Consider the following 12,957-nt stretch of genomic DNA (forward strand, 5'->3'; position numbering starts at 1 on the left):
AATAATAATAACGATAATACAGCAGTAATTGGCTGAGAAGAGGAAGCAAAAATTAGAAAAATATTATTTCTAAAATTTCCAATATATAGTTATAAATTGAAACCGGCAGAGAAAAATGCAAGAATACTATACTCAATTAGTTACTAAATGTTAACACCATACATTGTTAGCTCTACTATATTTTTTTAATAAAATAAATTCAAAATTCAGGAATGACGTCAAACACACAATTTTTAAAGACAAAGGTAATTGTTTTCAAATTACGCCAAGACTTAGCCTTTATCATATTAAATTGTTTGTTTTATTTAAAAATAGAGCAACATGTATCAATTTCTCAAATTAATTGGATTTAATTAATCTTATCGTATCGTAAGTCCATGAAAATAATTTACTCGATTAAACAATGTTAAGTTAACTTGAAGAATAATATATTTCACACCAAACTTTAAAAGTCAGTGTGAGTAAAAAGTCGAAAATATTTATTTTAGACAAAATATTAATATTCATCTGTAGCATATCATCAATTATTTCACAGCATTGTTATACATTAAAAACTAGTTGGGTTTACATATTTTTTGAGAAATTTGCATGTCTCAAATGCAACTCAAAAACACTCCAAGAAGCGAGAAAACAATTTGAGCTATCAAGATTTTCGAATTATCGAGGTTTGAGTTACACAGAGTTTCAAAAATCTGTTACTGTACTTAAATTACATCGAAAATTTACGAAAATTCAGACAAAATTTCTATGTGTAGGATAATTCATATTATAGTTACCCAATCAATAAGTATTAAATCGATTGGTTTTTAGTCGGCACTTCTCTTAGTGCTGTCTGCACTCTCCGATAAATCAAAATATATTCACGGTATAACACGAGGAGCATTATAAAATGTATATTATTAGATGGTGGTAAAATCTGACGAACTTCATCTCATGCGCGTTTCATTTGATCTAAGAAAAACCTCCGTTTTGAGTCTTGTGAATGGGAATTCGCATTCAGTAGATAACATTATAATAATATAATATGGGTGGGTGAATGTAGTGTATAGGTAAATGGATAATGTAATAATAGTACAACGAAGACGGGTGAAAAATGAATTTATGAGATCAATTTATTTTCGGATATTACTCGATTTATTCTTGTCAAATGTACTTCGCGCTAGGTGCTGTCCAACGCTTTATCAAAATTTTTATTTTTTATTTTTTGGTGATTTTATCAGTCAACCACGAGGATATAATGACGGCGGACTTTTCAGCACCACGGATATGCCTCTATTGGTTATAAATTACCTCTAGCATACACTGTATAGTGTATACAGTGTGGAATACTTTGCGTATTGGCTCGAAACATTATTTGCCACACTGTTTCCATCCTACACCTTTATTTCCTGTGTTTAAAGTCTATTGAATTTCATGGGCGTACAGAATAAGTAAATCAGAAGGGTCACTGACTAGGAGTTATACAAGAAGCAAAGAGAAATCTAATACACGAATTTTACAATTTTTTTAAGGATATCAGTATGTGTATATTTCTGTGGACTGGTGACTTGCTAGATAATAAATAATCATTTGAATCAGTATACACTTATTACCTCAGGAACCCGCCATAATACGGAATAAGTAATGATCATAATTCTATGAATATAACATTGAAATTAAATTGTGCATTAAAATACGATATATTTATTATAAAAAATGCACAACTAAACGAAAATTATTGGTCGCACATTGCTTTCTCTGAACATGTAAGTCAAAAGTATCTTTAAACACTACTACGAAAAGGAGTTCAATAAAATAATATTCAAAATAATGAATATTTTGGTGTCATTTAGGACACACACTTACAAGCGTGATCAATTAACATTTCCGATAAGATTACATACATACACAACATCCGTAGGAGAAGAGCCCATATAGAGTATTCTAAGGGGAGTATAGGGTAAGAAGATATAGGAGAGCACTAACATTTTAAAATATATTCAGGCGTGATTCGATACAGTAAAACAGAGCCACGTTCACGCTAGTCTGTTTTATAATCTAATTATTTGGACTTAGGATAATTCGAGCAGTAATAATATTTGGATTTAAAAAATAAGCAATTAAATTTTTTATTTTCCAAACAATTAGAATATTTTACTGAACCTATTAGTCGAGTTCTTTATTGTGATTTATCAGTTAAAATCAATATGCTCAAAATTAAAGTATTCAAAAAAAAAAAAAAATTCTATACTAAGCACAACCTCTGAGTGTTCATCAAACAGATACCTCATCCTGTTCCTAATCTACGACACCTGTATACGACGAGATCACTATAGTGGTATATAATATTATTAATTTAAACTACTGATTTAAACTAAATTAAATCAAACATTAGAAAAAAAAATTTGGGAATATTGTTTAAAAACAGTATGCAGAATTAAATATCTATACCCTAAATGAGATTTTTGTTAAGTTGACCGTCTTCGAAATTATGTTTTAATTTTAAAAAATGATGTATCGAAATAAAAAATATTATGTTCTCACCTTTGTTCATGTCACCTTTAGTTTGGGTAGTTTTAATATTATAATATACATAATCATTGACCTATCAAATAAAAATCAAGTATAAATACCTAACAAAATTCCATGTATTTTATGGGGGGAGGGGTGGGAGGTATATTTTATAATTCATATAGATTTGAAGAAAGTTATGACATTAATGAATTTTATTGTTTTACCCACTTTTTTTAAATGTACACTTCAAAATTCAAAATTCAATCCTTTCTGCTCTTAAACCAAAATTAATTGTACTATTCTTTTATTTTTTGTATTTTTCTTAACGCTGCAGTCGTCTGATTCCATATATTAGTATTATATAATGTACACTCATTTTTGCCAAGGATTATGCGTGTAATAAGTACCTATACGTCATAATTTATTATGTCACAATGTTTCGTTTTTTTTCTTTTGAACGGTGGACGCCAGGTCCATTACACTTTAAAATATAACTCGATACTGGACAGCTGAATAATAATAGGTCCTACAAAAAATATAAGTTTTTTGTGTTTTTGTCAGTATTAAAACTGCCCATACTGCAATGGATTTTATCACATAGAACAATATCATTTTAAACAACTTTTGGCTTTGCGTAATAACTGAATATTTTATAATATACTATAAATATTTTTTTAAATAATATTATGTTCTTAAAATGTAAGTATAAAACTTATGACACGTAGTTGCAATCAATAGACTTGATATTCTTTTTAAATTATTCAAAAATTATCTTGATCGACTAAATAATATTATTTGCAATTACTTTTTTTTTCTAGTATCGATAAACTGAAATAAGAAATAATTTAAAAACCAAACACAACAATTTCATAAAATATGTCTTGTCATTGTTAAGTCTAAACGATGGATTTTTTCATTAATACAGATTATTTTACGTATAAACCAAATAAAATAAAAATGGTTTTAATAATCAAAACATAGATGAACGTAAAGAATATGGGCAAATATTGTATTACAGATATTAGATATTATATTATGTACTTATATACATATATGTAATGAGTTAGAAAAAAAGAATAAACAATACATTTTTCTACATTATTGACTTTTAATTTATTAAAATTATACGTTGGTGAAATATAAATTATGATTTTCTATACTCTATAAAGAACTAAAATCTCTTGAAAAAAAAATGAATTATCTCCATATACTTATTATTAATTATTAATAATTAAGTCTAAATCAAATAAACGTGATTTGTTTCTCTAAGTGTTATATTTGCGGCTCGTGTATTATAAGTATAATAGCCATATGGTACTTTTGCAACTATGGTTGTTTAAATTGTGTATTCAAAATATTTCACTAGAAAATGTTCAATCGAAATTTTTCACCTGGACTTTCACAATTTAAATATTTATAAGCAGAAAATTAAAATCTTTGAACGAAATTATTGAAAATACTTTAAAGAAAAAAAAAGTATTTGGTATATGATTAGAATTTATTATTTTATTACATAAATTATTGATTAATTGCGAATGACTTATAAACGAATGTTTACCAAAGTATTATTATATCAGATTATTAATAAATTAGGTATTAATAGTGTGATGTTATATGTCATCGGTAATTTATTTTTCATTCACATAAATTAAATATTTCATGAAAATAAATGTAATGCCATTTTACCACCCTAGCTCTAGCATTATATTTTATTAGTAAACAATTAATAACAATATTTATGCTCTTTAGTAATTCAGAGTATTTTATGAATCAAATAAAATCAAAATATAGTAAAATATATCAATTAGTTATAATTATTGTGCGTCATAATAGCAAAAAATTTTAAACATCACGGCATATCAAAATAAAAACTAATTAAAAATAACTGAATTATGAATGACTCAATTTAATATAATAACTTAATAATACATGAAACGAATTTAAAAAAAAATCATAAAGCAATAAAAAATAATCTAATTAAAAAAACAACAAACCTATATTTACTTTTATAGGTACAACAAGGAAAGCTTTTGAATAAAATTATCTGAAATACAATCAAGTCTGTGAATGATATAAGATTATTAAAAAATCTTGTATGGCTGAATGAAATTCACTCTACATATATGATTATTAATAATAATAATATTAATCATACTGTGTCCGTTCCTATCGTTCACCAAGAATGATTTGTACAATAAATTGATATATTTTGTCTGCTGTTTCAGTTCATTTTTATCGAGAACGAAGAACAGAACGCCGTCTCAAAGGGAACGTCAGATCTTACAAACGACAGGCTATCCATGTACAACGATCATTATTTGCAAGGTAAAACATTTTTAAAGAAGTTGAGAATTTTAAAAGAAACACATGGAAAAGTATACTCACGTTTGAGAATATAATATTTTAATATTGTAATATTATCTTAAATAATTGGGTAACTTCAAAAAAATGGAATTTTTATATTTTTTTATGATGAAATAAATGTTTAGGGGCATTTTAATATTGACGATAAAAAAAAAATAGAGATATTGTGTCTAGAATAAATGTAGAAAAAAAGAAATATTAAATGACTTAAATTAAAAAAATACTTTTTGAGAAAATGAACGTTAATTTTTAAAACAATCACTTTATAGTTTATATTATTTTGTTTGATTTATTTGATTTGTATTATGTACCACGTTGAAACAGAATCATTCGGTGGCAGTATGAATCAAACGCACAAGAATGCACAGGACGAAAACAAGAACAAACACATATCGTACAACGTCAATACTGTGTTCAACAGCAAAGATTATTTGGTACGGCTTTGGTTGCCAATCATAAGCGACGTGAACGGAAAAAGAAACTGTTACCCTAACATTTTCAGCTCACTGGCCGTAGGTTTTATTTTTTAAATAAATTTTCGTTTTCCAACAGCAAATGCCGTCGGACAACAGAAACATGACACGAGACGGTGTGGCGAGTAGAACGAGTTTCTACAATAACGGCAGTCCACAGTTGCAGCGCGAATCCGAAACGGGAATAAGCGTCGACAGACAATACGACGCCGGTTACAATGGAATGCACGAAGGTGAGAGGCCAGCTGGTGGATTCCCACCGAACGGACAGCAATTATTAAGTACGTTGAGAAATTGATAAAAAAAATAAATCCATGTACTTACTTGCACGCTCACGTTTATTGTCACAGTTTATTAGAAGCCGCGATCGAGGCTAAGTGATCGCGTACGATAGTTCACCTATCTAATTGCTTCGTTTTCAAACATTTTAATGTAATAATTTTGCAATCCACCATAATTTTTTTTGTCACATTATTGCATGAACGATGAAAACCAGATTTTAAGCAGATTTATGACGAAAAGTTTAGAGTACCATTACGAATATAAAATATTACACTGTTATCGGTAGGTGTTGCAGGGACAAAACAACAATTCACAAAAATGTATTTTGTAACTAAAAATGTATTGAATATTCAATTTTTATAACAAATGATTGAAATCTAAAACTAGGAACCTCTTAAGTAAATGGTACACTCGTAACCAAAGCATTTTGAAATATATATATATATATAGATTTTATTTTATAGACATTTTGATTTCAAATTCGAAACGAATTGAGAGACATTTTAACGAAGAATAAGGTTTCCAGTTATTGTGTTGTAATTTAAATATATTATATTATTCGTGGGTACTTACATGAAACTTTTATAGTATATTATTACGTTTTATTCACACAATATAATTTTTAAAGTTGGGTCGAACTGTTTGAAGTATGAAAAATCGAACCTAACTTTAGAACTGAATCAAACTGGATTATTAAGTTTGAGATACCAAAAAAAGTTCGGATTGAGATCATATTATAAATTTTGCTCAACTCTAATAATTTTCAAACACAATGTTTAAAAAAAGAATTAATCCAGACTAACATTATTAAAAGTAAAATAAATCAATTTATTAGTAACAATATTACAAAATAGGCTAAATATACGAACATTTGGCCAGCCTCCCTCCCCAAAATCATCTGACTTTAACCCAACTCAACATTTTACCATTCCAAAAAATCCTAATTAGTTTTAACTCTTCATAATCTCAATAAACATATTTTTTAAGCAAATTTAACAACGGATAAAAAAATCTTAACTGGATAAAAAAAAAGTATGATTTTATTAAAAAAATATGAATTGAATAAAAATATATTTTGAATAACAAAGAAGAATGAAAATTGTAGTATGAATAAATTAAATTTTAGGTTTTTTAGTTAAATTAAATTTTTTACATCAACTTAGGTTTTTTATTCGTGATATATTTTTTTTTTTGTTGGCAAAACGTTCATCTAAATTATAAAGACAGACCGTTTTCGTTCTGAATCGTTTTTCGTATATTATAAATTTATATTTTTGAACTAAAATTTAGTTATTATTACAGTAACACACACAACACATACAGTAAGCACAGCAGACCAATACCCATTTTCCAATATATATATTTTTTTTTTTTTTGTTTATTTTCAAAAATGATGTGTTTGTTAATAGTTATAAAAGATAATTTTCAAAACTAAATACAAGGCTCAGGCAGACCGCATGCGAATAAATTAAATAATTTCCAAAAGTCCCACCACAATATTATTGAAGGTCTAATATACAAATTAGACGAAGTTGGTACATACCTTAGCACTGCTTTTTTTTAAGTAGATGTGATAGTAGCAGCATGATGGAGATTGACAGTACTGATATTATTTAGGAGCCATTAACCACTGAAACAAAAATAAAAATAATTAAAACAATTGGAATTTGATACCTACTCATCATGTATATATATGCCCCAATAGGAATTTAGTTGCACAACGGGTTTTCAATTAAGATAAATATGAAACTCAGTTTTCATAAAATAAACTCAACATTAAAAATAAAATCTCACACATAACTTGAACCATAATAATTCTGTACTCTTTTTGTAGTTGTTGTACCATCCAAATAAGAGCACAAAAGTGTGGTACCTATATTACATTGTTGTTTTTTTTTCGATCGACTTTGAACAAAATGAATATAAAAAATCTATTAGCGTAGGTATAGGTACCTACATAATTATTTTTTAAGTATGAAAGAGTACAAATAATTGTGGTTCACACTTTTTATTGGTTTCTATCTTTACGACTTCTAAGTTAATATACCTAGCTAAATAATACGTCACAAATAGCTATATAACTTTAAATTAAAATAAGGTGATACGTGTATGAGAATTATTAGATACTATAATCGTACAGTTTTCCTGTAAATTTTAACTCATTCAATATTTCAAGATATTTTCAAACGACAATAATATGTACTATGTAGCCGTTATACATAGGAACGTTTTCCTATATCCTAACTATACGTCTATACGTAAGTACCTACGTCAAGAAGCGTATTATGAATATCATTGTAAAAAAATCACGCGAATCGACGTTTTAAAGATGTCTGAAATCAAGCACAGTTGTTCCGTGTACTTAAATTCTATTTTTGTGTATTGCCAGTGGGTCGAAGTTACGTTCTAAAAACGCGACCGGATCCTGCGGCGGTGTCAACCCACTCGTGCGTCAAATGCGATGTTTAAAATAATGTTATTTTTCGCTTGTTTTCCGTCGCTTCATACACTATTTTTGTGATTGCTTTATAATTATAATTTAATGATTATTGTATGATATAATAATTATGCCATATTCCGTAATAATGAATCTCGCGCGTTTTGGCCCGAACGGATCGCTTCCGGTGACATTTGCGGAATTATTATAAAAAAACAATTGTTGAGTTGTATCGAGCTAAAAATGACAAAATTAAAAATTAAAATTAACACGAATCAAATAATTTTCAGACAGTGGTAATTATATCAAATTTAACGAGCGTTCGAAAATAGCTTAACACGTTGCGCGCCATGTATTGCGTAGTACTTCCTACTTCGGTATTAATTTACCATACATTTATTAAAGTCTAAAATAATATAACACAAATATATAGGTCACACCTACTTACAATTTCAAATTATTTTTTCTTTTCTAAATAATGATATTAACAACTTGGTTGTAGAAGTTGTAGTGCTTTCTGAAATACAATAGGTTTATCGCGCTGTTCCGTGTTTAATTTTAGGGCGTAACAACAAATATATTTTCCAAATAATAATCGATGTACATGCCGTAGATGAAATTAAAATAGCTTCTAATAAGAATACGTTGATATAGCGTTTGAATTCTAGTAATTTGGTACGAGAAATTACCGTAAAGATCACGAAAATATATTACATAATATCAAAAGATGTGAGGTGATTCACCAGGCAAAGAATTATTCGAATTATGATTTTCCGAATTATCAACTGTATGTGAATCACTAAATGCAAGAAGGACGTGTTCATATTTTTTAAATTTTTCAGGAAAGACAAAAAACTTAATATATCTGGACAAAATTGAAGAAAATAATTGAACTGATTCAAATCATATTTAAATTAAAATGGTTTGTAAGATTTTGAAAAGTTTATCTAAAATTTTATAAAATTACACATCATAATATTTTTCGTTGGACATGTTTCCTTTCTGATATAATTGCAATTCTTAAATATTCAATGTACAAAAATAATGGTAAAATAAACAAAACAAGTTTAAAGAAAATTATTTTATTGATTTTTAATATAAACAATAATGTAGGTAAATATAATAACCTATGAATAAATAATGTGTGGACAACTGTTATAACGACTTTGATAATAACTATTCTGGAAAAATCTTATTCCTTTTTAATCCCGTTTTTTCATATAATTCAAAATATCGTGATAATTTTATAATATACCAGTAAACTGGATATGTGTACCATTTGCACAGAACGATTTATATGTTGAACCTAAACAAAAATCTGTAAAAATGTGATTTTATGAAAATCATAGACATGTGCCTTTCTTGCATATCATGTATTTAGCGATTCTCGTGGAAAAAATATTGATTAGTTACTACAGTCATAAATCGATAAATCACGGTAGCTATGGGCACATGTAAACTCCCCTAAAATTACGTAAATTACCCTAAAAACATTTTGCTACCGTATTACACTTACGTAAACTCTCCTAAAAACCTTTTGCTCCTGTATTACACTAATGTAAATTCCCCTTAAAATATTTTAATAGAACCATTTAGCGTAACCCAGAGGACACCACGTGGAGGTGGTTCTATTTATCCTCCAAAAATATTTGTATTTTGTATTGCATTTATATTATTTTATTCAATTTTATTTTGAAAAATTATTTTTCATTGTCATACTAGATACTATATGTCTAGGTTTATTAAAACTATAATTATTTTTTAATTGAGTAATAGTGTGAAACTGTTTTTATATAATGGAATGTAGTAATTTTTTGTTCTTTATAAGTTTTTATTAACTGGTTTAAAAATTGTTTACGTCTCTTTAATTTATTGTTATGGGAGTTATTTGTTTTATGAATACTTTGTAATTTTATGTGAATTTCTGTCATGTAATGATTCACATACATTTGCCGATTTAGTCAATTCAGAAGAAGCTTCTGCCCAGACTTTAGGTGGAAAAGTTGCTTCTTCGTCAATATATACGTATTTTTTAAATAATTATAACAATAAAAAAAAAAATAAATAAAAAAAAAAATATACAAGTCAATACTAAAACTCACTCTTATCTATCTATCTATCTATATATATGTAATGTATAAATGTATATAAGATAAAATGTAATACGCCTTTGATGCCGCGGATAGTTTATTAATTTAAAAAAAAAAAATAATAATAATTATAAATTAAAAAGTTGACAACAGTCTATCTTTAGTACCTTCTTCAGGAGAATTAACAAACGTAATACGGTAAAGGTAGCAAAATGTTTTTAGGGGAGTTTACATAAGTGTAATACAGTAGCAAAATATTTTTAGGGGAGTTTACGTAAGTGTAATACCGGTAGCAAAATGTTTTAGGGGAATTTACTATTTTATTTTTTAGGGGAGTTTACATTTGCCCATATCCAAGTTTGATTAGTTTGATCTAATTATTAGATAAACAATATTTTTTTGTTAGCTACATAATACAAACTGCATACTAATGCAGTGTTGTCACATACTCACATATCTAGGTAAAAAATAACCCATCTATTATCTTATATAGATAACCATTGTGAAATTCTTAGATGATTCGTTTACTTATCTTTTTTACTAACCTATTCAAATCATTTTCATTTTATTTGATCAACACTATCCCATTAGTAAATAATAATGAAATATGTACTATACTTATTAAACATTAGTTATTTTATGTTTAGATAAATAAAGGAGTAAATTTATTATTTGAATACAATACAAACTAGTTTTATTTACCATATTATTATCTAGATAAAAGTTATATAATCATTATTTAATCCAGGTAAATTTATCTAAAATAATCTTTATCATATCTAAATAAATTTTTATATGTTCTTAATATTGTTTGCGTGTTCTAGAGCTATTACTGCATATATTTTTATTCAAAGTTTTCGGGTTTTCTAAGGAAAATGTATTAAAATTCGATACAATAAAACATCTATTAAAAAAATGTTCGATTGGTGTAACTTTATTATGACTATAAAATATGTATAAGTATAATATAAAATACATGATTTTTATTTTATTTTAAATTTTAATGAAAGTAAATTTAATAACATTTTAAAACACTAATTTTAACTAAATAACAATATAATATAAAAAAGCGGGTAAGTCGTGGATGTCGCTCTGCTGTACAGTAGGTTACTGTAATGGATGGGATTAAATTTTAATGCAATGATAGGTGCCATTGTATACGAAAAACGATTCTGAACGGAGATGATTTGTCAGTCTAAAAAATATTGTCATATTATATTCTATTTTGAAACAAATATTTTATTTTTCAATTAAGACGCATTTTGTATGAGGCATGGTTAATCAATTAGTGTAGTTATCATGTAGTTATCATAATTCATAATACCTTATATTATCACAGATATACGAATACCTGGTTTGAGGATAAATCGTTATACGCGATTTCATAAAAATTTAAAACTCAAACGCTCAAAACATTTTTCCTATAATGACGCTTCAAATTTTATCTATAGCTATTTGAAGCAAAACTTTTGGAAAACTTAGTGTTGAATTTTTTAACCTTAGATATAAATACAAACAATTTTATGAATTTTGAACTACAAAATAATTTGCAAATATTCATGGTTTTGACGAATTTTTGTCAATATTTGAAATTCAAATGCTAATAAAAATATAATTTGAATTTCCCATGGACTTTTTTTTTGTGATAAAGATTGAAAAATTTGTAAGGAATCTTGTATTAAATTTTCAAATCTTAGATTTAAAAAGAAAAATTTTTATGAATTTCTAGCTTATAATAATTTGCGAATTTTCGTGATTTTTACGTATGTTGTCAAAATTAAAATTTGAATGATTGTAAAAAAAAAATGTGACTATACATTTCTTGTATTTTTCAACTGCTATTATAAAAATATTTTAGAAGCCTTGTATTAAATTTACAAATCTTAGTTGTAATAGGAACATTTTTTATGAATTTCTAGAATAAAATAATTTACGAATTTTCGTGATTTTTACGTATGTTGTCAAAATTAAAATTTGAATGCATTTAAAAAAAAAATGTGGCTATATATTTCTTTTATTTTTCAACTGCTATTGCAAAACTATATTATGAGCCTTGTATTAAATTCTCAAATCTTAAAATTAAAAAGAAAAACTTTTATGAATTTCGATCTAAGATAATTTGAACATTGCCGTGATTTTTATGTATTTAGTCAAAATTTGAACTTCAAATGCTAATAAAAAAAATCGTGCCTATGTATTTTTATAATTTTTTAGTCACTATAAGAATAACTTATGAAGAACTTTGTATTAAATTTCGAGTTTTCTCTATAGCTACTTGAAGGAAAACTTATGGAAAACTTAGTTTTATATTTTTAATCCTTAGTTATAAACGCAAAAAATTTTATGATTATTTAACTTAAAACTAATTTGCAAATATTCATGGTTTTGACGAATTTTTGTCAATATTTGAACTTCAAATGTTAATAAAAGAAAATTGTGCCGATGTATTCTTATAATTTTTTAATCACTATAAGAATAACTATGAGGAACTTAGTATTCAATTTTCAAGTATTTTGATAGGGCCAAAAAATTTTTATCAACACTTCAAAAAAAAATTTTCAGACAAATTGAAAATTTCAGTCTTCTATAAATATCTCAAAAAAAATATTTTGAAAGTTAAATCATGTAAAGAAAATGCCAACCTAAATAACTGATAAAATTTTCAAGTATCTACGACTTATACTTTTTGAATAATAACAAATATTTAAAATCGTTTCAGGATAAATCGTTATCGTTACACTTTTTTCGTAAAAATTTAAAATTCAAACGCACTTAAAATTTTTCCTATAATGATGCTTCGAGTTTTCTCTATAGCTAC

General features: G+C 26.4%; 1 protein-coding gene across 2 annotated transcripts in view; it reads left to right on the forward strand.

Moving 5' to 3' along the window:
• The window catches only part of LOC107167911 (uncharacterized), a 133,620-nt gene that overhangs the window by 77,942 nt on the left and 42,721 nt on the right, over window positions 1-12,957 (forward strand). The window contains exons 8-10 of one of the 2 annotated variants that reach the window (XM_089215137.1): window positions 4,719-4,818; window positions 5,182-5,291; window positions 5,410-5,563. In XM_089215137.1, coding sequence (XP_089071263.1) covers window positions 4,719-4,818; window positions 5,182-5,291; window positions 5,410-5,563 — 364 coding nt within the window. Of the gene's footprint in view, window positions 1-4,718; window positions 4,819-5,181; window positions 5,292-5,409; window positions 5,612-12,957 lie in introns of both variants that reach the window. The other variant, XM_089215135.1, reaches the window with a different exon arrangement.

The sequence above is a fragment of the Diuraphis noxia genome, unplaced genomic scaffold, assembly GCF_037042655.1.
Source record: "Diuraphis noxia isolate RWA-SAM2 unplaced genomic scaffold, SU_Dnox_SAM2 contig0001, whole genome shotgun sequence".
Taxonomy (NCBI): Eukaryota; Metazoa; Arthropoda; class Insecta; order Hemiptera; family Aphididae; genus Diuraphis; species Diuraphis noxia.